The following is a 27,387-nucleotide window of genomic DNA, read 5'->3' on the forward strand; positions in this document are numbered from 1 at the left end:
GGATGGTAGTTAATAAACTCAATAATAAATATAAAGTAACCAACTCCCTCAGACAGGCTGTTATTGTGACCCCATTAATTGACCCAAAAGTACAAATAAGAGGAGAATGTTGGACAGATGCACAGACATATTTGGATCAAGAGATTGCTTTCAGGTGATATCAGCCAGCCCTATGTGACAGGGCCACACACAGACACACACACACACACACACACACACACACAAAGTGTACACACAGGCAGAAGTCACATACCTGTAGGCAAACCAATAATTACTGAGATAACACAGGCCTAAAGATCAAACAATCTGCCTCAACAACAACATCATACAGTCTTGCACAAACAAAACCCCGGAGCATGATATGTATGTGTGAGCATATGTGACAAAAGCAAATAAGATGCTACTGGGAATCCTTGGAGCATCTGTACACACTGGCATACATATATCAGTTAAACCTTGCTCATGCTAACCCCGGAGACACCTTAGTCTATCAAACACACCAAATGTAATTACTGTTAAATGAAACCAGTTTCTTGCTAAGGTTTTGAAGTACCCCTCATAAATGCTGCCTCACAGGATGTATACAGAGTACATTTGGACTGTGTGTTTATTTGGTAGCCTAAGTAATTTCCACAGTTTGGTGTAAGAAGTCTGCCATTTGCACACTTCTTACACGAAACTGTATATCTATCTGTCTACAGTGTTGGTCTCATTACTCAAAAAATGTAATCTATTACTCATTACTCTTTTCAAAAATGTTTAATAATTTACTTATTACTCCCTGTCAAAAGTAACTCGTTAAACTACTCACTATATTTCCTTTTGTGTTATACCCCACTGATTGGTAATATCTTGCAAATTATTTTTTTTTTTTTACCTGAGGGTTCATTGGTGCTTGTGACCGGTATTTTCCCACAGAACTGTCTGAAACACGGATAGTCAGCAGTGAAGATGGACAACATTTCATCCACCACATATCCAACAATAGGCTTCATTTGCTGCTACCTGCTGTCGACGATTAAAATCCAGTTTTAGTTGTTTAGCCATTGAAGGGCTACAGTCACTCTCCACAGCCAGAGAGGGCTCATCTTTGTTGGGGTGTAAGTCCACGAGCATCACATTTTTGTCTTACTAAATGTTTCAAGAGGTTTGAGGTCATGTTATTCTCACAGTGGAAAGAGTCTTACCCCTATTTGCACACAATTTACATTTTACAATAATGTCCTTATCACCTTTCATCCTAATAAAATCAAAGGAATTCCAGCCACTGAACGTAGGCACTTCCATCTTCCTGCTAGTTTACTGCTTATGGTGCTGCTAAATGATGTGTAGTGATGTGTGCAGGCGCACTACGAATAGTAAATGTCAGATTTCAAATCAATCTTGGCCATGGTGACAACAAAAGTAACATTGTAATAAGTTGTTTTTGAAGAGAGTAACCGTAATATTATTATTATTGACATTTTATTTGTAACTTTTTACACTACTCATTACTGGGGAAAGTAATATTACTACAGTAACGGCTTACAGCCCAACGTTGTCTATCTATGCACAGTGTATGAGTTCCATCTGTGGTCTCTAATTTTAGCATCGCATGAAAAATATTTATACATAGGTTTAAGAGTGAGGACAATTAATCATATTTTCTGACACAGCACCTGAATTTAAAAAATTGGCCTACTGTTCTAACTGCAGTGCAAACTTATACAATTAACTCAGCTGATGTTTAAGTGGCAAACAACACTTTCAAAAACCTGTGACTAAATAGATTTTTGGAAAATGGCAGTAATGTGATGTATAGTCAACACGGTATTCAAACACATTTTGCTCTATCCATGCACAATCCTTTACAACACAGGCTCACTCTGGGTGCGACCTGCTTATATTAAGCTTTCTTGGCAATGAAAGATTTAAACCCCTGAAGGCGTTTGTTCTACCAAAAAGCAGATTTACACTAGAATCTGCAAATAATGGCTCACAAACCACAGTGAGCCACATCTGGTTTGGCAAGTTCCAATTTTAGTTTTACAGTGAAGAAGAAAAGAGGAAACAAGCAGAGAGGAGAGGAGAACTACTATGTGTAACAGAAAAAGAAAAATGAAGTCATGCTTCTGCATCATGATGTTGTTATAAACAAATATTTACACAGTTGTCATTAATTATATATGTGCACACAGAAACACATATTCACAAGCTACTACAAATCAGTGCACCTCTCTCCACTGTCTCCCATCTACGTCCATCTTCACCTCCTAAATTTGCAACCTTATATTTTCCCCCCTTTACCTACTTATCTATTTGGTTTTGCTCTCTCTCTCTTCCCCCAGCATTCCCCTCTTATACCACATTCCCACTTGCTCCCCTTCTATCTCTGCCTCTCGCTCTCTCTTGTGCCATGAAACCAGTTACAACCTCGGTAAGATGGCAACACATCCTAAAAAACACATGCACGGTATAAGGGCCATTTAATCCTAAGGCAGCCCAAGGCTCAGGGATTCGCAGATCTTTGATGAACGAGACACTGTGGCCAATCAAGAATTGGCCAGGTGGACCAGAGAGGCAGGACATGGGTCAGTGTAGCCAATGATAAACTGGTTGTTTCCCCAGAGGGGCAGGCTGATTGACAACTGGAACTGGATGTCAAGAGGCTAATTGTCATCTGACTCTCTCTCTCTCTCTCTCTCCCTCTCTTCATTTGTCTGTCTCTCCTTCTCATCCTAGACAACTTTTTTCTTCCTCCCTAGTTCCTACTCCCTTTCTGTCTATCCCCTCTCCCCTTATTACTTCCCCTCCACCCCACCCCCAACCCACTTTTCCCCTGTAACTCCAAAGGGACTCTCTCATTGGCTGCCCTTCTTGTCCCTCAGGAATGACTTTGTGATGCTACTGGCCAAGAGCAGATGCCAATCTCCATCCCCACCCTCTGGGACGCCACAACTTCAATGGCCTGTGTCAAACACAGACACACACACACACACACACACACACACACACACACACACACACACACACTTCTAGTCAGGGGACGAGGACAGAAGCTGATTAACCAAATACTTTTATCAGCAGTAAAACCGCTCTCTCTGCCTGCCTGCATTCTGAACAAAACAGCCTTAAAACACATAAACACAAATGCAGACACACATCCTAAGCACTGAGCCACTGGCCAGAAACACCAGGCTATTCTGGGGTTTGGGACACTGAGTGTTGTGTGTGTATGCTTTTGTTTGTGACAGTCTGGGTAAAGGGACAGAGGTAGCAGAGGGCTTAGATGGATGGCAGAGAAAAAGAACAACAACCACACAAAGCCTGGCGGACAGGCTCCATCGCACGCTCTATCTTTCTCTTTCCACTGTCTCCCTTTTCTAGTCTTCCAGTTTCTTCCTCAGTTGTCATTCTCTCTTTTTCCATTCCTTCCTTCCTTGTTATCTCTATCATCTGATGTTGTTTTCACTGTCTTTGCCAACACTATGACCATAAGCTATCACTGTGTTTTCTTCCTGTCCTTCTTTCCTCTATACTTCCATCCCAAAAAATCCCCATTTCTTCATTCACTGTGTCCCTCACACCTTCTCTTTTGTTCTGGCTGTACATGAGGTCATGGTGGTTTTAAATCATGCTGGGCTGTCCAAATGAGTTGCTATGCCACCTCTCCAACATCCCCAAAGACAGCCCCAACAACAACAACCCATATGATAACAAACACATGAGCTCAACATTCCACTGATCCAAAACTGACAGGCCTGAAACCCAGTGGATAAAAGAACTTACTGTATACCGGTGTAAATATGAAAAGCTGCAGTTTTTAAAACTCCAGTGAACTGTACCGTTACCACTTATGTGGTGAATCTACCAATTGCACATAAACACACACATAATCTGCATACAAAAACAGGAAACACACATACAGGCATCTAAAACTACACCCTGCTTATTAACACACAACACATTCACCTTTCTGAACATCCAGAGTGTACAAGACCTACTCTAACCATAACCATAGCCACTGTCCACCTAACCCTAATATAAAATTCAATGATTTACATGGTGGTGCCGAGGAAAGCAGAGTCCCCACAGTGTGAGTGTGTTAACAGGTTTCAGTCCCCATAATGTGAGTAATATCTGGCTCACACACACACACACACACACACTCAGACAAGCGCAGCGTTGCTGTTCAGGGCCAGACAACACAGCTTGAGATTAAAGCGCATCTCTGATCTGACATTTGTTTTCTGTCTGTCAGAGAGTGGAGGGAAGAGAAATCAATAGGAGAACAGATGTGGAAAGAAGAGAAGAAGAAAGTATAGGACAATGAAAGAAAAACTAATGGGAACAAGAAAATAAAGACAAAGTTGAGAAAGAGGAAAGAACGAAAGTCAGAGATGAGACAGAGCACCAGTGAGAAGGACAAGAGGTAGAAGGAGAGCAGTGATAAAGAGTAGGACAGGGTGGCAAAAGAGAGGGCCGGTGGTGCAGAGAGAAAACATTCCTCTGGAGGAACTCGACTGTGGGGAAGGCTCCAGAAATAACTGAACTAGAAGTTCCCCATCCACCCCCCATTACACACTGGAACACACAAAATAAAGGCACTGAGTTTACCATTAGTAGCCTGAGTTTAAATGTGAACACAACCTCAAAGGTGGTTGAGATCAGCCAGGATTAGTTAAGGAGTATACAGTGTACCTTGTAGTGAATGCATACAGTATTCACACACAAATAACAAAAACAATATGGGCTGGCATGTGGAGGGGTTGGGAGGGGTACATAATTGCCCTCTGGGCATACAGGATGGGGAGCGCATTTTGACTGCAGACGCCAATTTCATGCTAAGACATTATTTAGCTTGATACAAACTTGATTAGGCTTTATAGGAGAGAGAAAAAGAGAGAGGGTGAAATAAAGAGAGGGAGAGGGAGAGAGAGAGACAATGAGACGGAGAGGAATAGGGAAATAAACAGCTTTGTAACATGCCCTATCGCTGGCGGACAGATTAACTCACTTGTCACGCTCCTTCTGGGAGTAACAAGAGAAATATATACACAGTGCCTGTGCGCTTGGAGCATGGCTGGTTGTTTGTTTGAGTAAATGTATAATCAAGCATCTTATCCTAAACACAAAATGTACTTTTTTGAGATAACTCAAAATACACACTTTTTAAACTGGGTTTGTAGATTTTTTCTTTTGAATATTTGTTGCAATGTATAATAAAACTGTGGTTAAAATGTGGGCTGTTAGCCACATTTGTATATCTTTTCACAATAGCAATTGGAGGTCAGAGCTTTGCAATTTACAAACAAATTAACCATCCCTATAGTTCCTCACGGCTTCCTGACAAAATGTGCAATAAGTAAATGTTGCCTGGCAACAAATACAATCCTAGCCAGTGAGAAGAGTTTTGCTAATATTGCTTAGCAACAGATTTTAGCCCTTAAGATAAAAAAAAAAAAATCAATCAACACAGGTTTGAAATATGAGAGTAACTCAGTCATTGAAAAGGTGCTCAAAATGATCAATATCCAGAATCTCTACTGATAACAGTATCTTCTTGTTTGCTCAACGAGATACTGATTCTGTGCCAAGGGTCATCAGGATTAGGCTGCATTTACACTGAAGTGTCTCTCTCTCACACACTCACACACACAGCCAAACCTAGTGCCTCTGCAAGTCAATGTGAAATGTATTTACAAATATTGTTCTCCTAGTGACAGCCAGTGTCTTAGCAATTAGTTGTTTAACTGCTTTCACAAATGTCATAATGAACTTTTTCAATGTCAGAAAATGCACCTGATTACTAACAGAGGAGAAAAAAGGAGGGGAGAGAGCTAGTCCCCAGACAGCCTATCAAATGTGAGTCTAGGCAGACAGTACTTCTGCATTTTTAAAATTGGCCAGCACTGACCAGCACACACACACCCCGACACCAATCTCACCATGCAATCTCTTTCTACGATATACTCTTCCAGCAGCACTGTCTACTGTCTTCATACAGGCATGCAGCTTTTATTAAGTGCCAGACATACAAGAGAAGACATCACCTCTGCTGTTGTTTCAGAACATTACAAGTAAAGTCACCCTATGGCTTTTCTGAGCATGCTTGTGCAGTCACAAGTGCACATTTGCTCTGCAAACGTTAGCAAGTCTACCCTACATCTGAACTACTCTATCATGGGAATATGCAGAGGCAAAAGTGTGTGGTGTAAACAATGGAATTTAACCACAGATAATCACAATGTCAAAAGCACAAGCAGAACTGGTCAGAATTAAATTTTCAACATGTGCATCTAATTTTAGCATCTTAATATCCTGACTAGAGTGCTAATTTGAGCTTGCTGTCTGGTGCTTAATGTACTGCTGTGACAACTCAATATTCAGTGCTTAATGAATACACCTCAGACAAGAAACAGTGTGGATGTTGGCATTTATGTTGCCATTTTCATACATTTCTGCTCTTTCCACTGTTGAAGCATTACTTTATAATAAACTGGGGCATTATGACTGATACTCACCTTCCACTGCCACACAAACCTGCCCCAAATTTACATTAAATATTTTAGTTACAAAATCAGGCCAAAATTAATTTGATAACTTCAAAGGAAGAACATTTCTCAAGATGAACAATTTCTCATTTTATTTTCACACCATCTTCTATTTGTTCCAAGCCATTGAGCCTCTCGCTCACTGTCGTTCTCTTGCACTCTCACTCACCCTATTGTATGTCTCACAGCAGGGCACCCTTGCCTTTTGACTGGGAGGTGAATTGAAAGGAGTTAGAAAAACCAACTGAAGACTCAAGCACTAAAAAGAACCATTGGTAGGTCTATAGTGGGGTGCACTACAAAGACCCAGCAGAGTGTCCAATAAAAAAGGAACACAACACAAGCAGCTTGTTCTGTTGAAGACTCCATGCTCACAGGACAATGCACATTAGTCTAGGACCAGTGTGTGTGCGTGCACGTGTTTAGCTGCATGTGTACGTACAGTCTCGGGGACAAAAGGCAGACAGAAAATGAATGAATGAATGAATGAATCAGAAAAGAAACAGAACTTTTTGGGGGAGCTTGGTAGTTTGTGGCTCACTGTCATTGAAGCAAACACTAAAAAGCTGTACGGTACATATTACAACAAGCAGATGTGCAGCCACAGTACTTTCAAGACAGTAATACAGCAAAAGTGGTTCTAATTTAATCCAAAGACCATGGTCGAAATTGCTTTGTAAGAATTAAATTAAGACAAAGTCATGTTCAATGTTAAGCTAATTAAAAGGGATAAAATACATAAACAACTATTGTCATCTAATAATCTGGCTAGACCAGTGACTTCTGACCTGGTCTAAAGTTCAAACTCAAGAAACTGTGCAAGATCAGACCAGGAGGCATCACGCTTTATGAGTCCTAACACACACAAATCTTCCATTTCCCCAAAGTCAGCCTTCAGTCAACAGCAGTGTGTGTGTGTGTGTGTGTGTGTGTGTGTTAGAGAGAAGGAAGGTAGCCTAATAAATTTATTATGCATCGTTCAGGTGTGCACAGGGGCACCACTAATTGCCCCCACCACTAATGTTTAATGTACAGAATGGGAAAGAGAAGTGAGGGGGAGGAATTATTAGAGGGAGGGAGGGGGGTAGAAGGCAAAGTAGAGGAGGAAGGGATGAATGGAAGAAATGTAGGAGGCTGAGGAAAGGGAAGGAAGAGCAAGGAAAGTGGCTGAATTGGGGGAATGAAGGGGACAAAAAAGAAGATAATCACACACAAAGTTGTCAATATTGTCCTTAAAAAATATGCTGTTTTCCAAAAATAACATCCAGTGCATTTTAAAGCAATGATGCAAATGCTTAACCAAAAAAAGGAACACAATCAATAAGGTTCAGATTACCTAACAATAAGTGCTCTATGATCATAAATCAAATATATTTCATTCATTTATTATGTAAAAATACCAACTGCTATTTACACTTTAAACATAAAAAATGTGCCTACTTTCCATTATCAAAAATCATTGGAAGCTAAATCTTTTTGAATTTTTTTGACTGTTGCTTATTAATACAAAAACGTTTTTTTACACTGGCCCTCTGCTCCTTTGATAAACATGTTTTCATATTTTACATTAAAGACTAATGAAAGATTAAAAGGGATAATCAATTTACTTGATACACTAGTGCCTAATAAGCCTCAACTAAAACAACAAGACACCACAGGACATCAACTTTAATCAAACATCCCAACTAGACAAATACACTGCAGGCAAATTGTCAGCGTTGAACAAAGCAACAGCATAATGTCTTACTAAAACTTGTAAGGCATGCTTACACACACAGCCTTGTAGGAAACTTAGAAGGGCACATGTCCTCTGAGACTATGTAGTGGTGAGGGATATAGACTTGCTAAGCTAGCTCTGAACTGAGGCAGTGTGTGTGTGTACGTCTATGTGTATGCACATGCACAGTCACAGCAGCATCATCTTTCTCTTAAGAGCTGAAGGCATGAGTATGTACAAAACTCAGCTACACTGTGCATGCGTGTTTGTGTGCGCGCGTATGTGTCTCCAGAGGTGTGTGTGCGTGTGTTAGGGACCAGTGAGTTTGCAGCCAATATTGGAGGCTAGCTAAGCCACTTCAATGGCACAGTCATGGCCCATGACACCCTGTTCTCACACACATGTACATGCACAACCACACCAGGAATGCTGCTGATAAGGAGTTGTCGCTGGCACACACGCAACTCACCGAGGGACCCTTCTGGACACACAAATGAGTTCACACACAGACACACACACTCCATATAATTAAAACCTAACCAAGCCCTCCTGAGATGACATGACCATCTTCCATCAGTTATGTCAAACAAAACAAAATTTTGACTGCTAAACTTCTTTATCTGGATTTATCATTTCAACTCAAGTATTCCATGACAGTGTGGCGGTGAGCAAACATGCTGCATCAACATCAAATCAAAGAGGCTAAGCGAAATTCTGCCATCACTATTTCTGTTTACACCTGTGGTTTGGCCACTCTGATATTTCAAAATGTCCTCCATGAAAATGGCATTTCCTGTTTAGTCCTGATCTACTTTCTAAGCCTTCAATAGTGCAGTAATTCGATTCTAATTGAGTGCAGATCAACATGAGTCTCATTAGATTGAATGCATGGTGCTGCTGGGCTCCACCAATCACCAATTACATTAGCTTGTTGTGTCCCATTAAAAAAGAGCAACTACCAAAAACTCAAATCCACCTCCCACTGAGTCGTCAATGGAATTTCTAACAAAGCTCTCAGAAAACCATTTAATGGTTCAGCAAGCCTTAATGCAAAGCTTTTATGCAGGAGTTTATGTAGCAGCAGTATACACACTGACTGTACTATTGCAAATACTATTTATAGCTGCACAAACAAAAAAGGAGATATGCTGCCAACTTACATACTCAGATCTACCTAAAAAAACATCCAAGCCACATGTGGAAGGTTTCTGAGTTTTATAAAAGCTAGTCACCCTATCAAAGTCTGTGCTCTGATGTTAAAATTATCTAATGGTAAAGCCAAAAGGAGAAAGGCAGAAAGAAAAATACTGCAGACAGGCGAGTAAGACAGGGGAAGAGAAATGAAACATAATGAACTGTACAAACCACACAAGCTCTCGTATCATGTTGCAGTCAGATATTGGTATACTTGGTTGCACAGCTTATAGGAACCAAGATAAGCATGCCCAGACATGCTGTCATTGTCTTTACACACATTACCTGCGCTTAGCACTGGTCAAATTTATTCCACTCTTTTAGGAGCACCATAATTAGAATCAGCAACCACCAAATTGGCTTGTAATGTGATAACATTTCCTGCCACAATTAAGTTTTAACCTCGTTTGGCAACTTGTTAATTGTTAATTTCAAGTCTTGAATAGTTAAATGACAATAACTTTAACTTCAGGCAATGAATAATTACTATCCAAAAGTCTCTTATTACATTCAAATCATATACTTACATGAAATATCATGCAACCACAGCCAGTGTTACAAACTAAGATGGTAAAGAGTGCAGCTGAAATGATTAGCCCATTATTCAAATCATCAGTCAACAGAATCAGTGACGATTATGAGTAATTACTCTTTTTTTTTTTTAGTTTTTTTTTTTCCCCGTGTCATTTTCTGGTTCCAGATTCTCCAAAATGGAATTTGCTGCACTGGGTTGTCTCGTCACTATTAGTAGCAAAATTAGTATGTTTGTGTTTTAAACTGTTGGTCAGCAGATGCCCCCTTGAGCTCTGGAAAGCTGTGATGGGCATTTTCATTTCTGTAAAGTATTATAGACCAAACAATTAATTGATAATAAAGAAAGAGCTATAATGCAATAAATAATTAAACCCTGGTTTAGAGTAACTTATTTTCCCAGAAACAGTGCCAACAGATTGGACACAACAACACACCTCACACAAAGAAAACAGATGGGGCATAATTTGATGTTTTTCATTTTCTTATACAACACCTACATAATGATGCCAAAACAACACATTTTATGATGCTATCTTTGTATAATAGATTAAACACAATTCTTCTTGTTTCTCATCATTCACAGTGTTGTTCATTTAGAAAATAAGCCAAACTTCCTGAAAGCATCAGCACAAGACGTTAAACAAAAATAAATAAAATGAAATTCATAAAAAATAGGAAACGCTGCCAACTGCGAACTAAATAATTGTTTAAATCAGGACACATCTTACCATATAGGCCATTAAATATCTGATCAAGAATGTGGTGCCATTTAATAACTGAGAGTTGTCAATAATCAGTCCATGTAGTTCCACAAAGTGATGGTGAAACCACAGAAACTGTGAAGGAGCAAAAAAACGAGAGAGAGAAAGTGACACACACACAAAGTAGGGGATGGAGAAAGGAGGAGATCAAGTGGAAATGATGCCATTAGCCCAGACGAGCCCAGCTCAACACACGCCGCCAGCGAACCAAACCTCCCCCCTCTCTACATCTTGGTCAAAGGGCTCATTTGGCTCCACTGACTATAAACAACAATCTAAACAAACCAAATAAACACTAAAAAGGTAAGCGCTCCCTCTTTTCTTCCCCCTCCAGTCATCCCTGCTCTCCCCCATCTCCCTGTCATATGTGCTCAACTCCCATTTTAATGTCCTGCAAATGAAGCGGATTTATTAATGTGTAATTAAGTAATAATCATCACTACATAATGTATGAGAGACTCAAGGGGCTAAGAGCTGCGAGAGAGGAGGAAGATAGGATAGTGAGGCTGCCGAAGCAGACAGAAGTAGATTCGCGCTGCCTCGTCTCACTAAAGGCACACATTAAAAACGGATTAATCCACTGAAATATGACTCTGATAAGAGAAAAGTCGTGCTCGCTCATTTCCTCCTCCTGCTCACCCGTCCTTCTCTCACCCCATCAGCTAGTTTCATGGCCCATCATCGCACCATTAGTCCATGTTCAATTAACAAACAGCAATTAGTCAAGTCCCTCCACTGTTAACAAGGCCTAATCACTGTAAAGGCTAGACTGGTCAAGTAAATCCATCAAAAGAACTTAGCTGCAGTGGTGAAACAGAGGAGCAGTAATATGAAGACTATTGCTTCTACTTGTTATGGCTGCTGTGATGACTTTGCATGGCCATGCTGTTTGGTCATTCAGGTATGCATCACAATTAATAATTACACTATAAATTGTTTTATAATTTTAAATAAATTCATCTTGTCACAATTCTACAAAAAATTGCAGTGCTTCTCATTTTCATGCATTTAAATTAGGTTAGATGCTAATAAAAACTACAATGAAATTGGCAGCTGCACAACATTACATTTGCAGCCTTCAGTGTGAATACAGACAAGAAAACCTTTTATCACAATTTTAGTAAATTAAAAACAATTATAGACTTTGAACAAAAGTGCAGGTGCTACCTAGGAATGAGAAATAAGACTAAAGTGAAAAAGAACTGATTAGCTTCACAGAACATGAAAAAAATATATTTTTTTATGCTGTCTTTTAGCTGTTGACATTATTTTAGTGCTGCCCATGCTCTAAACCGTTAAACTGGAAAACACAACTGTCACAGATATGATGACTGTCAGTTAGTGGGAGTAACACACTTGAAGTGATTCAAATTTGAAGTTACAATATGTTAAAGGCAGTAAATGTAAAGTGAAATGATCAGAAGGATCAATGTTTGAGTCACAGGCAAGTGTATCACTCTGTAAGCAATCCCCCTGTTGAGGAAAACCATAACTTAAGTGACAATAAAAAATGACCATATGACCCATCAGCTATTTCATTTTCAGAAAAGAAAGGAAAAAACAGCCCTTTCCAGGCTGGACCCTCTCTGCATCAGTGCAAAACTAAGACAGAACATAGATGACTTGGGACTTCGTGCTTCTTTGTTGTTTTGGCATGCCTGGATGGAGAGTGAGTCTGTAAGCCAGCCAGCCAGTCAGAGCTGGGTGAGCAGGTGAAAGACAGAAGAACATGAAAACACAGATAATCCCCTGGCGATGCTCCCCTCATCCTGCCCCCCCCTTCAGCCCTTCTCTCTCCTCCATCCCTTTCTCCACCTTCCCCCAATGCCAGGGGTAACATGTGGAGGGTAGATAGCAGCATGCATGTACACACACAGATGCATGAGTACACATAGACAAAACACATGGTGCTTATGCAAGCTAGACTACAAGGGCTGTGTTACCTTTGCTGCACGCACACACAACACACACACACAGAGTGCAGGTCGTCTGCCCCAGCTTTGCTTCGCTCTGTCTCGCTTGGCTGCCTAACTAAAGCTAAGCTCTGGTTATCCAGGCTGCCTCAGTGACACACACACACTCACACACAGAATCACACAAGGCTTCCATGTCCATGATGAATGCAAACACAAATGCAAGAATAAACACCTTGCAAGCACAGGCACACACACACACACACACACAGACAGGGAAATGAGAGAGCAGCAATGGACAAATTCACTGGTCCACAACAGCTGATCTGTTCACTGACAAACTGCACGGAGCATCAGAAACACTACAGCATGGGGCAAATTCGAATTAGGTTGAACATCAAGTATATTCACACACCACCACTCTAAACAGCTGATGAATAAATAACTTTAGTGATAGTTGATTAGTCGATTTAAAGAAAAACAGTATATCAGGACTGGACATTTACCAGTTACTGCTTTAAAAATGTGAAGATTTGTTTGCTTGTGGCCATTTCACACAACTGTAAATGTAATAGCTTTGTGGATTCTAGAAATTTACGGCTATCCAAACAATTTTAGGACAAAAATTATAGGGTCAGATAACTTTTTAACGGTAGCGTTTATAACTACATATATATAATTAAATTAATCAATTATAACCACGTCCTCTAATCATTGCATCCCTGGGCAATGTATTTCTTTTTTTCTTCAAACCGACACACACACACACACACACACACATACATACATACATAATAGTCCACACAAACACAGTTCACCCAAAGAAAGAAAAAAAAATCTCCACAGTCTATGGGCCATTTTATGATCAACAAATATTGCCTGAGTTAAGCTTTGTATCTATAAAACAGATGTTTCCATATGTGTATGTGTGACATATTTAACTAGCGCTGGGACAATATATTGAAATTCAATATATCACAATACAAAAACATCACAATATTAGAGATGCACCAGTCCATCGGCAGAGATCAGATATGGCTGGTTTTCAGCGTAATCCGCCTTGACCACTGACCGGCCTATCACTCTGGCATATCCGATTCTGTCAATCAGATTTAGAGGCATGACAGGTTACGTCATGCACGCAGTGGCACAGAACAAAAAGATTAGCATATGCACGGCGTAGCAACTCATGTGCTTGTGTCTGTACCTAGCTTGTGTTCACTTGTGCAATGGAAGCCCCCAGTGTACAAACAGCACACACAGAAACAACTTGGAGAAGGCAAAACTATGTCCAAATCTCCAACACATAGTCCACAGTGAGGGAATTACTGGCTACACATTAAATGCATGTATTTGTACAGTGTATCCAACCCGTGGTAAAACACAGCAAATACAAGCCACACACTTAAAAAAGAACTGTGTGCCAAGTAGTAACAGACATTTTTCTGTTTCTATTACCTGTTGAACCTGTTTATATTCGGAGAAGTACAAATATTGCAGTTCATTTTTAGTTGGAGGTTTGTAAAAAAAAGAAAGAGAGGGAAAGATGGCAGATGTAAATCAATAATATAGTGTTTTATTTTTATTACAATATATTTTTCATAAAAGAAAAGTTACAAAAATGTCTGTGTATGCTGTCAATTACAGTTCTTAGAAAGAAGGAGAACCGGTGCATCTGTACACAATATGTATTGTTTTGTCTAGTAATATATATGGTGTGGTCTCCATACACCAGTAACTTCATATTTTTTGTAAATTAGATAGCCTAACAGGATGTAAGTCTGTTACATAATCAAACCAGTGCGAGAAAAGAGGAATAAAGTACAAGTATTCGTTAATACCATAAATCAAATATAGTAGTATCATCAAGCTTATTTGACTGGATGTAGTCCTTGGGCTTAAATGCAGCCGTGTGGCTTCAGTAGTCCTGCTGTAGTGTATAGTGATTGAATCGAATCATACACACCATATTGTGCATCAAATTATATTAAGAAAACGTCATATCATCCTATGTCTGTCAGTCTCCAACCTGGATTAGATTATTCATCTGTGCCATATTCCTTCTTTCTTGTTCAGAAATGACCAAATTCAGTGAAACACACTGCTGCACTGGGTAAAATCTTTTCATTATGAAACACCGACCCATATATTTGTATGTTTTTAAAGTGTTTGAAGTAAGATAGAGTCACCTGCACATGCACAAGATCTTTGTAAAAATGCATGGTGCTAGTGGACTACAAACCTGACGACTTGATACGATTATGAGTCTGACTAAAACAAGGTCAGTCTAGGACAATGATATACAGCAGCAGTATACATCCCTTCTCCAGAAGACTAGTTCAAATTTAGGGGAATCTCTTTTAGTGCCTTTCAGTTTACTACACCAGCTTATAAAAGTATACAGTACAGCATCAAGTATTGGCTACAAATGCCAGTCAGTTTTTAGTATGTAAAACTGTAAAGAACCAACTTTACAGTAGACTCCTGCTGGAGAGTTGTATCTGGTAGGCTACCACATCACTCACAGTCGCATCCTCTTCCCAGTAACAACCCTGATGTCTGTGGAGTGAACTTAAACACAGTGCTTCTTAACCTTGTCATTTTCCCCACACAGCCCACAATTCATAGACATTAGAAGCACAAACATATCCCAAAGTTAACATAATAACAGATAGTGCCAGTACTTCATGTGTGCCATGTAAGTAGCCTCTCCTACTACTAACAAAATTCATCCCATCCAGATTAAACAGCCTTAACTTCAGAAGCTGAAGTGAAGCTCATACTACTAATCAAGCTAACCACCCTGTTTAAATCAGTGTCAGAAACCTGTTTGTCTCCCAGATAGTTACAGAAAGTCTACATGGTGGAGGAAATGGGGGAGGGGGTGCACGACCACATGGTCAGCCTGTCCGTTGCCCATCTGGGTCCTATAAAGGAAACATGGAGGCTAAGGCCACCACATGCCTTCGTGCATGATGCCCACTCACCCGTGCACTGCAGTAAATTGTATTTTATGGTGATGGTGAAACTGAGACCTGCTTTAACAAAATAATAGTTAATTTTTTCCATAATTCATTTAAACTATATTTGGATTTTTATTAACTTCAATAAAAAGACTATGGTGAGTCCCAATATCTCGTGTGTGTGTGTGTTACTTACATCATGAGGACCAAACCTGTTGCCACACTCACACTGTGGGGACTCGGCCATCATTGTGGGGAGCAGAAGCTAGTCCCCACAAGGAAATCACTGAATTTTAGGGTGGCAACATGGTTTAGGGTTAGGATGAGGTTAGGTTAAGTGTTAGGGTCAGACTTAGGTGTTAGGCAAGTAGTGGTTATGGTTAAGGTTAGGATAAGTCTACACGAAATTAATGTGAGTCAATGTAAAGTCCCCACAAGGAATGAAAACACAGCGCTGTGCGTGTTTGTGCCCAATTAACATTGTCTTAAAGTAAAAAGGTAAAACTTCCACCCGTGAAAAGGAAAAATGTCCAAATATCCAAAACTGTTCTGAGATATCAGATGAAATGCATGTATGTAAAACCATGCACTGTCACTGGGGGGGTAAAAAGACTGAGACAATCATTATTGTAAAACTGATGGTACAAACACAAAGACAGTATGTGAAGGCTAAATGGCTTGTTTTGGGGTCAAAGAGTCAAATTTAGTACAACAAAGCAGCAGCAGCCCTTTGGGTCAAGTGCAGTATATCACAACATGGGCCCATTAACCAAGTGAATTACAACAAGTTGCTCCAAAAGCACAGTCCATGCTGCCATCAGAACGATACATTTCATGTCCTGCCATTGAGACAACTCATTGAAAACATTTAGCCTTGTGCATCAGCAGACCGAAATTAAACTGTAGCTCCTAAAAGGATGACTATGCCACCTGATCACCTGAAACAATTAGTAGACAATTACTTTACACTATTACCTTCTTTTTACATTTTAATCATTTTAACAGTGTCATGACCAATTAAAAACACTCAGTGAACCAACAATAAAAGTAAAAGAGCACACACTTTGTTGAGGTAAAAGTTAATTTAGCCCTGTTGTAAAAACTACACACAGACTGCCTGCAACCCTTTGGGGGGAGGAATAAAATTAAATTAGCTAAACGCAAGGCACCAGAGTTGGGTATAAAATCTTGGGCATGGTTTTGGTCGCGTTTGCGTCTTTACCCACTCCTGAAGTGAACTGTTCGTGCGCCTGAGATACAAAATAACCAGTTTCTTACCTTTAACGGAGCGTGGTTTGGCCTGTTTTCGTCTGGACATCTCTGGTCTCGACCTGCGTTTCAGTTTTTATTCTTTAATTGTTTTGTTCCGGTCCGTGTTTTCAGCGAACCATGCAGACGAACACCGTCGGGTTATCTTTCTTCCTCCTCCTCCTCTTCCACTTTGCTGCTGCTTCTTCGCCTGTTGCAATGCGGCAGCTTCGGTCTCTGTGTGAGGATACGGCCGTTAGTCCAGCGACAACAAACCAAACACACCTCGAGTGGAGGCTCCTCTGTTGCGTTTTCTTCCTCAGTGCTTGCTAGGGCTCGCGCAACCTGTAGAATAAACAGGGAGAACTTCTCGTTGGTATTCACTTCTTAGTGCTTCAATGTGCCGCGACGCCAGCTGCCTCGCCGTTTTCCTTGTTCGTCTTTCCCCGCACGCGTTTTGCTCTCTCTCGTGCAGCCCGGGCGCTCGTGCCGCTCCGACTTCTGCAAGAACTAGCGGCCCGGGGCGCGAGCTGCCAGCCACGCGCGCGGCAAACACCTGAACAGGTCCTGCGCCGTACTAAGGAAAAGTGACGGTGCCACAGTCCGAGTGCGAGGTGGCGGTGCCAGAGCGGTACGTGACGGTCCAGGTGGTGAGAGGCTACAGAGATTGTTTTGGGAAATTGGTTTCAGTATGAAACGTGGTTTCTTCCCTCGCGCTCCTCGCCTCTTCGACGGGGCTTTTTTTTTCAGTTTAACGAAACTATTTCAGTCTGTTTTGTTTTTCTTTTCGCTCCAGGAAAGCGGCACCGACCAGCCTCCCGTGTTCTGTCCCGCTATTCTACACTAGGCAGTGGTGGTGGTGTCTGGTGGCATGGACATTGCGCTCTTCCTTTGCATCTCCACCCCAAGGGGAATACTGCTTTTACTACCCACGCTTTCTTTTTTGTTAATATTTCCCAGTGCTCTACCGCCGGTATTAAAAGCAGCCTAATATTTCTAGCAGTCTAACCCTTAGCTAGCCTCTGTCTCCCTGCTTTTTCTTTGTCCTGACTCTGGCTACCAGTCTCCCTCCTCCTCTGCCTGCCTCTGCTGGCGGGGCTGCGGCGCAGACACACATAATAAAGCCAAGGCAGGCAGTGCTTGGCTGGAAATGTAGCCGCGTCCCAGCAGGGGGATGTGAGAGAAGGGTCCCGGCGGGGGAGCGCTCTGATCCCGCAGGGAGCAGCTCGGCACAGCCCGGGTTGGCTGAGACAGAGAGGCAGGAGAGAGGCAGGCTGGGCTGTTGAAGAGAGAGAGAGCATGCAGGGGGAGAGTTAGGCAACAGCGCCCAGTTGTGGCCGATTGGTACAACTACTACAGGGGCTGTGAGAATACAGAGGGAGGAGGCAGAGGGAAAATGTGGAGTTGGATTAAAGTGGTATATGGAGGAGGCTCTGAAGTGCAGCGAGTAAGTTTGATAAATAAAATCACCATTGATAAGAACTGATTGAATGATTATCTCAACAGGTATTTAATAGGGGTGGAAACCAGTGTCACTATGTGCAGCAGCAAATGACAAGACAGTGGCTTCAGAAAGTCTTCAGAGCCCTTCACTTTCTGCACACTTGGTGTGATTTCATTTTAAACTGACAAAGTGAAAACATTAGACTTTTTTTGCAAATGTATTAAAAATCAAAAAACTTAAATCTCTTATGTAAAAAGGTATTTGACCTTTTGCTTTGTTACTTAAAATTGTGGTCAGGTGCATCCTGTTTGCTTTTAGTATCACCGGCGTGTGTCAAGTCCACCTGTAACAAACTGAATTGACATGACATAGTTTAGAAAGGCATACACTTGTTTATATGAGATCCCACCACTGACACTGTGGTCAGGATGAATCCAAATGTCCAAGGAACTCTTTTTAATGATACTCACTTTTATTGGCCAAGTATGTTGCACACACAAGGAATTCGTCTCTGGTACAGAACCAGTGGCAGCCATCTGTGACACCAACTCACACCGAAGGTGGCATTGTTCCTGTGAGGCGCTGACCTGGCCATCCAAGGTTCAGTGTCTTGCCCAAGGACATTTCAACATGTGGACTTGGGAGAACGGGAATCAAACCTCCGACCTTCCAGTTAGGGGACAACCACACTATTTCCTGAGCCACAGCCTCAGTAGACCTCCACAGTAAAATTGCAGTGAGGCATAAGTCAGGGCAAGAATATAAAGCCATTTCTAAAACTGTGAGGTAGAAGAAGTTTGGAACTACCAGGACACATTTTAGTGTTGGCCACCCAGCCAAATTTAATAACCAGGCAAGAAGGGTCTGAGAGGTGACAGAGAACCCAACAGTCAATCTAACAGAACTTTATAAGTCCTCTGCAGAGACTGTAGAACTTAATGGAAGGATGATCCCTTCAGCAGCACTCCATTAATCAGAGCTTTATGGTAGAGAGTGTCAGAAACCACTTTGCGTAAAAGGTATATGGATTTGTCAAACAGCATTTAAAACACTCTGGGAGTGTGTGGGAAACAATTGGTGTGAAGAGACAAAAACTGAACTCTATGAGCGAAATTCCAAGCCCTAGGTCTAGTGAACACTAGGCACTGCTCATCACCTGGATGATCCCGAAAGTGAACCATGGTGGTGGCAGCATCGTGCTGTGGAGGTGCTTCTCTGCAGCAGAGACTTGGGAGTTTGGTCAGAACTGAGCGATGGATGAATATAGCCAAATACACAGAGAGGTACTGGTCCAGAATGAATACAACCTGAGACTGGGGCAACAAATCACCTTTCAGCACGACAATGACCTGAAGTACACAGCCAAGACAGTGCCAGAGTCTCTGAGTGGCCCAGCCAAAGACCAGACTTGACCCTCAGAGAATATCTGTGGCAGTTCATGAGGCACTTCCTATGCAGTCTAGGAGAGCTTGAGAAGATCTACCAGGGAGAATGTGATAAACTGCCCAAATCCAGGTGTGTAAGGTTTGTATAGACTCACCCAAGAAGACTTGAGGCTGTAATTTCTGCAAAAGGAACTTTTACACAGTACTGAATTGAAGGGTATGAGAGATCTCAATCTGATTTTAAGACAGAAAATAAAGAAATATACAACATTATGCATGGACAAAGAAAACAATTTAGTAATGCATTAAGACCTCAGCCTTTCAATTCAGTTTTATTTGTATAGCACTAATTCACAACAACAGTCATCTCAGGGCAATGTGCATAGCAAGGCCTAGACCTTACAGCATTATAGGGAAAACCCAACAAATCCCCTTTGAGCAAGCACTTGGCGACAGTGCAGAGGGAAAACCCCCTTTAATGAAAAGAACCTCCACAGACCCTGGCTCTTGGTGGGCGGCCCTTCTGCCTCAAGCGGTTGGTGTGGGTGGAGAGTGGTGAGTTGATCAGCTTGGCTCACCATAAAGGCTTCAACCAAAACTGAGTTGAGTTTTCACTTGTAAGACACATAAGCAGACATTCATCATCATCTGTGCAAAAATGTAGCTAAGTGAGTTTCAGTGTTTTAGTGCCAGTGTAGCTTTCTGTGATTAAATGAATAAATACTGAGCATAAAGAAAAGAAGTGTGCGGATTCTAAATTTCTTCACATGATTTGTCATCTTGAAATGCTCCTCGTTTCTTCAGCATTTATCATTTTGCTCATTTGTGGAGGATTAATTTCTTTACCACAGTTTGTGACAGGATTAGTTTAAGCCTATTGATTTAGGCTGAGCAAAACCTATCTGTGTGTAATTAACATTTTCTGCTCTTTAGAGCAAGGCCACATGAAACGTCTGTGTCTATCCACTCATGAGCATACAAGAACATAGACTTTTGTGCTGCATTGATGTAGCATTGAAGTTTTAAAATCTGCTCAAGCATTTCCTTAACAAAATCCCTTAGTGTGTGTTCTTTTCTATTGGGGCTTTGGATGCGGAGGAGCTGTTGTTTTTCATTTTCTTCTGAGAACTGCTTTCAGATTGGAGAGCACTTTCTTTCACAGTGAAAGTAAACCGTTTGACTTACTGTATAGACATAATTCAATTAGCCACACAAGTGTGTATACATGCATGTGTGTACCCATAAGTGTGTGTCTGTGTTTGTGTTTCTTCTTCAAAGCTCCTTTATTTCCAATAAAGAAAAGAGGGACACGTCTGTGGACAATATAAAGCAGACAAAGAGGGAAAAAAATGAAAATCACTGGGTGCTTTGTTCTTTACTCTCTGCTCCAACTGAGCGCTCTGTGACCACAGCTGAGCTTTTCCATGTTCTCCCCCCACCCCACCCTGTCTCTCTCACTCACTCACCCACTCACTCAGTGCTGTCTCTCTGACTCCCTCTCTCCTCTCGCTCTCTCTGGTTGTCATGGATAACTGGGAAACGTGGATCTCCCTGTGCTGACCAGCAGGACCACTGCCCTCTGCAGATTGAGCCTCTCTTCCCCCCACCCCACACCACCCTCCCATGGAGAGACAGAGCAGCCTTTAAGATTGACCCCCCACAGGGTTCTTTCAAGGTTGGGGGGGTCTTGTCTCTCTGCTCTCCCCTTATTCCCCCTCCCTTTCTGTTTCCCTCTGTCTCACCCTCTAAGCTTGCTCCCTACAAAATGAGTGTGTGCCAAGAGACCCATGTGTGCATTTCTGCCTGTGTGTGTGTATGTAAGTACATACGTACATGTATGTAGCTCCCCCAGTGCGTCTGCTTCTGTCATGGAGGGGCAAAAGCCCTCCCTCGGTAGTTGGTCCCCCCTCCACTTCTACCAGTAAATACAAAGACTGGGAAAAAAGCCCACATTACAAGCTCCTTAAGGGTCAAGGACAGGCCCCCGTCTGAATAGCTTCTAAGAGTCGTATTGTTGAAACACATTGCTACCCATTACACCCTCTGTCATCTTTGTGTGGATTTGGCTTTTTTATATACACACAACAAGAGCACATTAAGTAGCAGCCGCTAAATAAGTCAGCCAACAGACATGCAGTGGGAATTGATACAGACAGGACATAAACCAGGACAGATGTAAAAGTACAGCCACAATAACAGGGATTTGGCTTAAATATTTCATACCTTGACAGCACACATCAGATAGATGGGGAACGTGACAGCACTGTGATTGTGACACAGAAGAACATAAGGTACCAGAAGTGTGTGTATTGTCATGAATTGATTTCACAAATGTAGCTGTGGTGTGACCATCATCATGGGAATCCATGTTAACCACAGTGAATCCAAGCTGACTGCAACTGCTGATCTACGTGATGAGAAAAACTGCAAAAGTGTTTACAGGTTTCTTTAAATAGAGGATGAGTGTTTGATACTTATTTTGGTGTATCTCTTTTCATGTGGAATACATTAGACCTGAGTCATGAGTGAAACACATTTTCTTCGAGGCATTAAGAAGAAAAAGCTTTATTTATTGTAAGACGTACAACAAAATTATGTTTGGAGCTGAGGGCCCTGGTGTTTATACACGCCACCAATACGGGCAACGGTGGGGGGCATCAAGATTCAAACCTTCAACCTTCCGGTTGGGAGACGACTGCTCTACCACTGCACCACTGTCACCTCCCCTTAAGGTGTCACTACTTCTGTAATCAAAGTAAACTGGGTTTGAAGAAACATTTCCAAAAAGCCCAGCGACATTTTATATTTTTGCTGCTTTGTGTCACTTGTCTGTTGGGTAACCTTGCATTAAAGATTCTGATAACGTATATAATATAAAGACATCCAACTCTTTATTGATGCAAGCTTATGGATCACAATACTGTAAAATGTATGAAAAGTCTAGAGTATACTGCAAAAATGTAAACATTCTCCACTGACCTTTTTCATTACACAAAAGGGTATCAGCATGGGCGCCGTTAGGGGGGGGAAGTTAGGACGATTCTAAGGGCCCACGAACTTTGGGGGCCCACAGATGGGTGACGTAGAGGGCCCACTTCAATTTTTTTCATAGGGCCCAAAACTGCTAGCGGTGCCCCTGGGTATCAGTAATAATTACTGCATTTCTCATGCGTGGAACTGACAGCTTTGATTTAATGAATTATTCAGGCCATCTGCTATGAAAGATAACTCATGGTAATTTGGGCAATGTTATGTTTAATTATTGTTTTGCATTTGTATATATTGTTTCTGTTTTTATTGTTCAGTTTGTATAGAATGAACATGAAACAATTTCATGTCTTTGTTTTCTTCCCAAGTAGTCATAAGTCATGAGAATCTTTAAGCTAAAGTGTGGTCTACAGTCAAACTGGAGGAGCACAACTCTCATTAATGATATGTTCAGCTCTGTTAGGATGGTAGTATGGGCCAATTAAAAATGTTTTTTGAGATGATTACACAAGAAAAGTGGTGGGTTTGGGCCAAACAAAGAATGTATCTGGGTTTGACCATGACAGCGTGCACAGGCTGAACATTCTGCTTAGCTTTTATGGTTCTTGCAGCAAAGGCAGAGCCAGGGAGATGGATTTTGGGTTTGGCCCTTTGAAGAGGCAAAAAACAATTGTATAACAGCAACAGCAGTGACACTTTATATAAATATTAACTAAGAAAACAGTCAAGAAAGTAGTTAACAGATGGTTTAACTGAGCAGGATTGTGTGTTAGCGCAGGCTGCTAATGTAGACACTATTTGTATTTTAGTACAAATGAATGTTAATGCTACAGGTGAACTGGGCCCAAGGACCGATTATAGACTATGCACTGTTATTATCTTGACTGGACACCAGCAACAGGACATTATTTCCCTGTCAATGAATTGAGATGCTTTTTCAACAGCAGTAGTGGAACAATTACATTTAGCTGTGCTTCGTGGGCTGTTGGAGGCTTCTGCAAACACTGTATGATCTTTGGAGTGAAAGGTCTGGCTAAGGACTTTCACGCTGGCAACGTAAAATTAATCACCATGCCATATTCCAACTGGAAGCATGCTTTAGAAGCATTTAGAGCTCATGCTAAGGAAAACATATCAGACCAATTAAATGGTAAAAGCAAATCATTTTGAAGCATTTGTAAGGACAAATCTTATGACGTGTGTTTCAAATTAGACTGAAAAGCAAAGAAGATAAAAAGAAAACAGGGAAAGACTAAAGACTGCAGTTAAAACTATACTTTTTTGTGACTGCTAAAAAATTGCCACCAGCGTTTACATTCTGCCATTGAGTTGCCTTCTGACATGGCCAAATAACACATCATACAAAACAAAACCTGCTCATTTCAAGTATAGCCTGGCTTTTAATCTGCAGCAGCTGGTAGCACAATGTGTCAACAGAGGTTACACACACTATCTGCAGCCCCGTCAGTAGCATTAGCAGTGGTAAGAAAAACAATGGAATTAAAACTGGGCTTTTCAAATTGAGGAGGACAGGGAAACCCCTTTAAAAACCTAACATAGGTTATATAGGGTTTTAAAAGAGGGCTTGTAAAACAAGAGTCAACTGCAACATTGTAGTTGTTTTCTGTAATAGTGATGAAGTCTGTGTCTTCATAATTAAAAAAAACTGCACATTCATTTAATGATCAAATGTATTTTTACATATATTTACAAAGTTGGAACTACATTAGGAAATGTAGATATTTCCTGAAAAATCAGCTTATAGTTGATCCACCATTGTACTGTAAAATTAACAGATGAAGTCTAGCAAGTGAGTCTTCAGTAAATGTGAGGCACATTCTTATACAGTCTAAAATGTTGCCTGTTGGTCTATTATTCCAGAGAAAAGCTATGCCTCTGTGCCAGCAACAGCTGTGGCCAGAGCCATTATGTTTTTGGGATGTTTGTTTGTTCATACATACTGTATGTCTCATTCTTGTGAATGCCATATCTTAAGAACTGCTTAAGATAACTTCTTCAAAATTGGCACAAATGTCCAAAAGGATACATTGATTTGATTTTGGTGGTCAAAGGTCAAGGTCACTATGTCCACATGTCCATCCCATTCCTGTGAACTTGACATATAGTCATGAGGCAATAATTCTATTATCATCACTAATGTATCATCTCTTTGTAATCAATGCCAGTCTAAGGTCAGTAATTCATCCTATATTTTCAGGTCTTGCAGTAAAATGTTTTCATTACTCTTCCCATGCTGTTGGTAAACATGGGAACCCAATCGTCTTATAGCCATTCATTTTTCTTATAGCTATATTGTAAAATAAAGGCAGACTTTTGTCATTTGCATTGGAATAAAATGCCTAAATCCTTCAATTTAAATGACCATTTAGGTCATTTGGCCCTGTCTTCAGATAAGTCTCCTGAAATACTACCCTGGGGCTGGCAGGGACCTTTGTTGCCATGGTTACAATACTGAACACAGTTGAGGTTATTGCAAGGGTCCAACTTTGGTTAAGTTTAGGCACAAACCCAATGTAACCAGGTTTAGGAGAAGATGATGTTTTGGTTATAATAAGTACTCATTTATGGTTAGAGACCTTCATTGTCATGGTTACAACAATAAACACACATTTAAGGCTATGAAACAGTCATGATTAATAAAACTGGCAGTGAAATGGGAAATGGGAAAATGGGAAATGAACAGTGGTGTCCCATGTCAAAGTCTTGAAATACAGAGTCACGTACACCCATTAAACACACGGCAGTGACAGGACAGTGAAATGTGACCAATGACCACACGATGCAAACATTACCCTCATTAGAAGGAGAGTCTGCTCAGTGCAGAGCCAGGGACACGGTGCTGAGAGCTGACTGCAGGGTCTGCATGTCAGTGTGAACCTGCAGAATATCTGCTTGCTGCATTCATTTTCCCTTTGTCTATTGTTCACACTCACACACAAACACATAAATTCTCCCTTGGACCACTCTCTCCATCTCCCAGGTATCAAAACCTGATATTCCTGAGGTAGCACAATGTATTCTCCACACCCTCACAAAGCACTCCTGATCATAGGTCCATTGTGCTGCTTGCTTGCCTGCCACTAGCGTATAGAGTTAATGTTATATTTATGTAGCCTAAAGCACACTCTCTCCCTGTCTTCGCTCCCTGTTTCCCCATCTCACTCTCCCTGTCTTCTGCTGTGTTGAACTCTTGCCAGCTTCACTAGGTCTCCCCTCTGCAGACAACAATGTTCCATCTCATTGCTTTTGCCCTAGATATTGTCTATTTTTACATGGAATAATTAGACTCATAACTGATTTAAATACTGCAAAGACATATTGGTTTGTCTCCACTTTTGTGGGGTGGTTGCAGAATGCCAAAGGTATAAGTGAATGTGTGCATGTGCATTTAAACATTTAGGTATGTTCTAATTGCTATTTTTCATGCATTTGCAGCAGTAATTTAGATGCATATGTATTTTTCAAGTTATATTGATCTTCTATATTATTTGTAACAAATGCAAATTTCAATTTAATGAATTTGTGGATGCATGCAGCACACCTACAGATCTGTGTGTGTGTGTGTGTGTGTGTAGGTGTGTGTATCTGTGTGTCTGTGTATGTGTGGGCTGCATTCATTATCTGATCCAAAGGTGAAAACTAGGAAGAACACTTAGCCTGCGGTTACTTATTAATAAATATTCAGCATAGAGACAGAAGAAGAAGATCAACATTATTCTTCATATTTGTGTTGAGCATTTGTCAATTTGTTATTCTATACTTGGTCTCACTTGACAGCCATAAGGTCTTTGCAAATGTGTTGTATATTCTTAACACTATATACACAGTGAGGAGCAATTTGAGTTTTATACCGTGAGAATAAGGACATTTTGGCCAGTCTTCACTTTCTGGCAAACCTTGGCAGGGCTTTTGGAGGGTTAAATCTTGGTTAAGGCAATGTTAGTTTAAGGTAAGTCAATTTAATGTCCCCATAAGAAATGAAAACATACAGTATCTGTGTTAGAGAGATGTTAGGGTCTCACTATGACAGGATCCCAGTTGTCTGAAAATGATGATGTTGATGATGATGATGATGATGATGCTTGTGGTGATTACAAGGAACACGTTGATTTCACTTTGAGGATAATCTCTAGTTTAATCTTGGCAGTTATTTTTGGTATCATTATGATAACGACGATGCTTGTGATAATGACTGTGATGATGATGATGATGAATGTCATATGGATGAAGGATGCTGGCAATTTAGGAAATAATTTATTTGTGGTATGCCATTGCCTTTGTCAGGCTGGGCAGATCAAGTCTCAAGGTAAATTAATGAAAGTGAGTTTAATTTTCATTTTGTTCACATGTGCAATTAGAATGTATCTGCCCATAGGCGGTATATTTAGTGGCTCACTGGGATTGTTTTCCTTCACATTTGACATAAGTAGATGGTGAGTACACTTTCATGTCATACTTATTTTTACTTCTTACCTTTTACAGTCTTGTTTCCTGAAGAATGATACTCTATTACGGGTTTTGAAAAGTTGCAAATGTGTGATTGCTTTTGAGGTTCTCAGAAAGTGGAAGCCTGTGCTTTAAAGCACATTTGACATTTTGTCATGATTCAGTTCCGCTGCTTCCTGTCCGGCTTTGATTTTGACGTTACTTCCTGTTTTTGTTTCACCTTAGTTTCAGTCTTTTTGC

The 27,387-nt window shown here is 40.9% G+C and overlaps 1 protein-coding gene across 6 annotated transcripts in view; it reads right to left on the minus strand.

Annotated features, from left to right (window-relative positions):
- znf423 (zinc finger protein 423) overlaps nt 1-18,333 on the minus strand; it is a 185,141-nt gene extending 166,808 nt beyond the window's left edge. For 3 of the 6 annotated variants that reach the window (XM_020604343.1, XM_020604339.1, XM_020604337.1), the window contains exon 1: nt 16,894-18,331. In XM_020604343.1, the coding sequence (XP_020459999.1) occupies nt 16,894-16,933 (40 nt within the window). In that variant the 5' untranslated portion in view covers nt 16,934-18,331. Of the gene's footprint in view, nt 1-16,893 lie in introns of all 6 variants that reach the window. The other 3 variants (XM_020604340.1, XM_020604342.1, XM_020604341.1) reach the window with 3 other exon arrangements.
- Nucleotides 18,334-27,387: the final 9,054 nt, after the last annotated feature.

The sequence above is a fragment of the Monopterus albus genome, unplaced genomic scaffold (genome assembly GCF_001952655.1).
Source record: "Monopterus albus unplaced genomic scaffold, M_albus_1.0 scaffold65.1, whole genome shotgun sequence".
In the NCBI taxonomy this organism is placed as follows: Eukaryota; Metazoa; Chordata; class Actinopteri; order Synbranchiformes; family Synbranchidae; genus Monopterus; species Monopterus albus.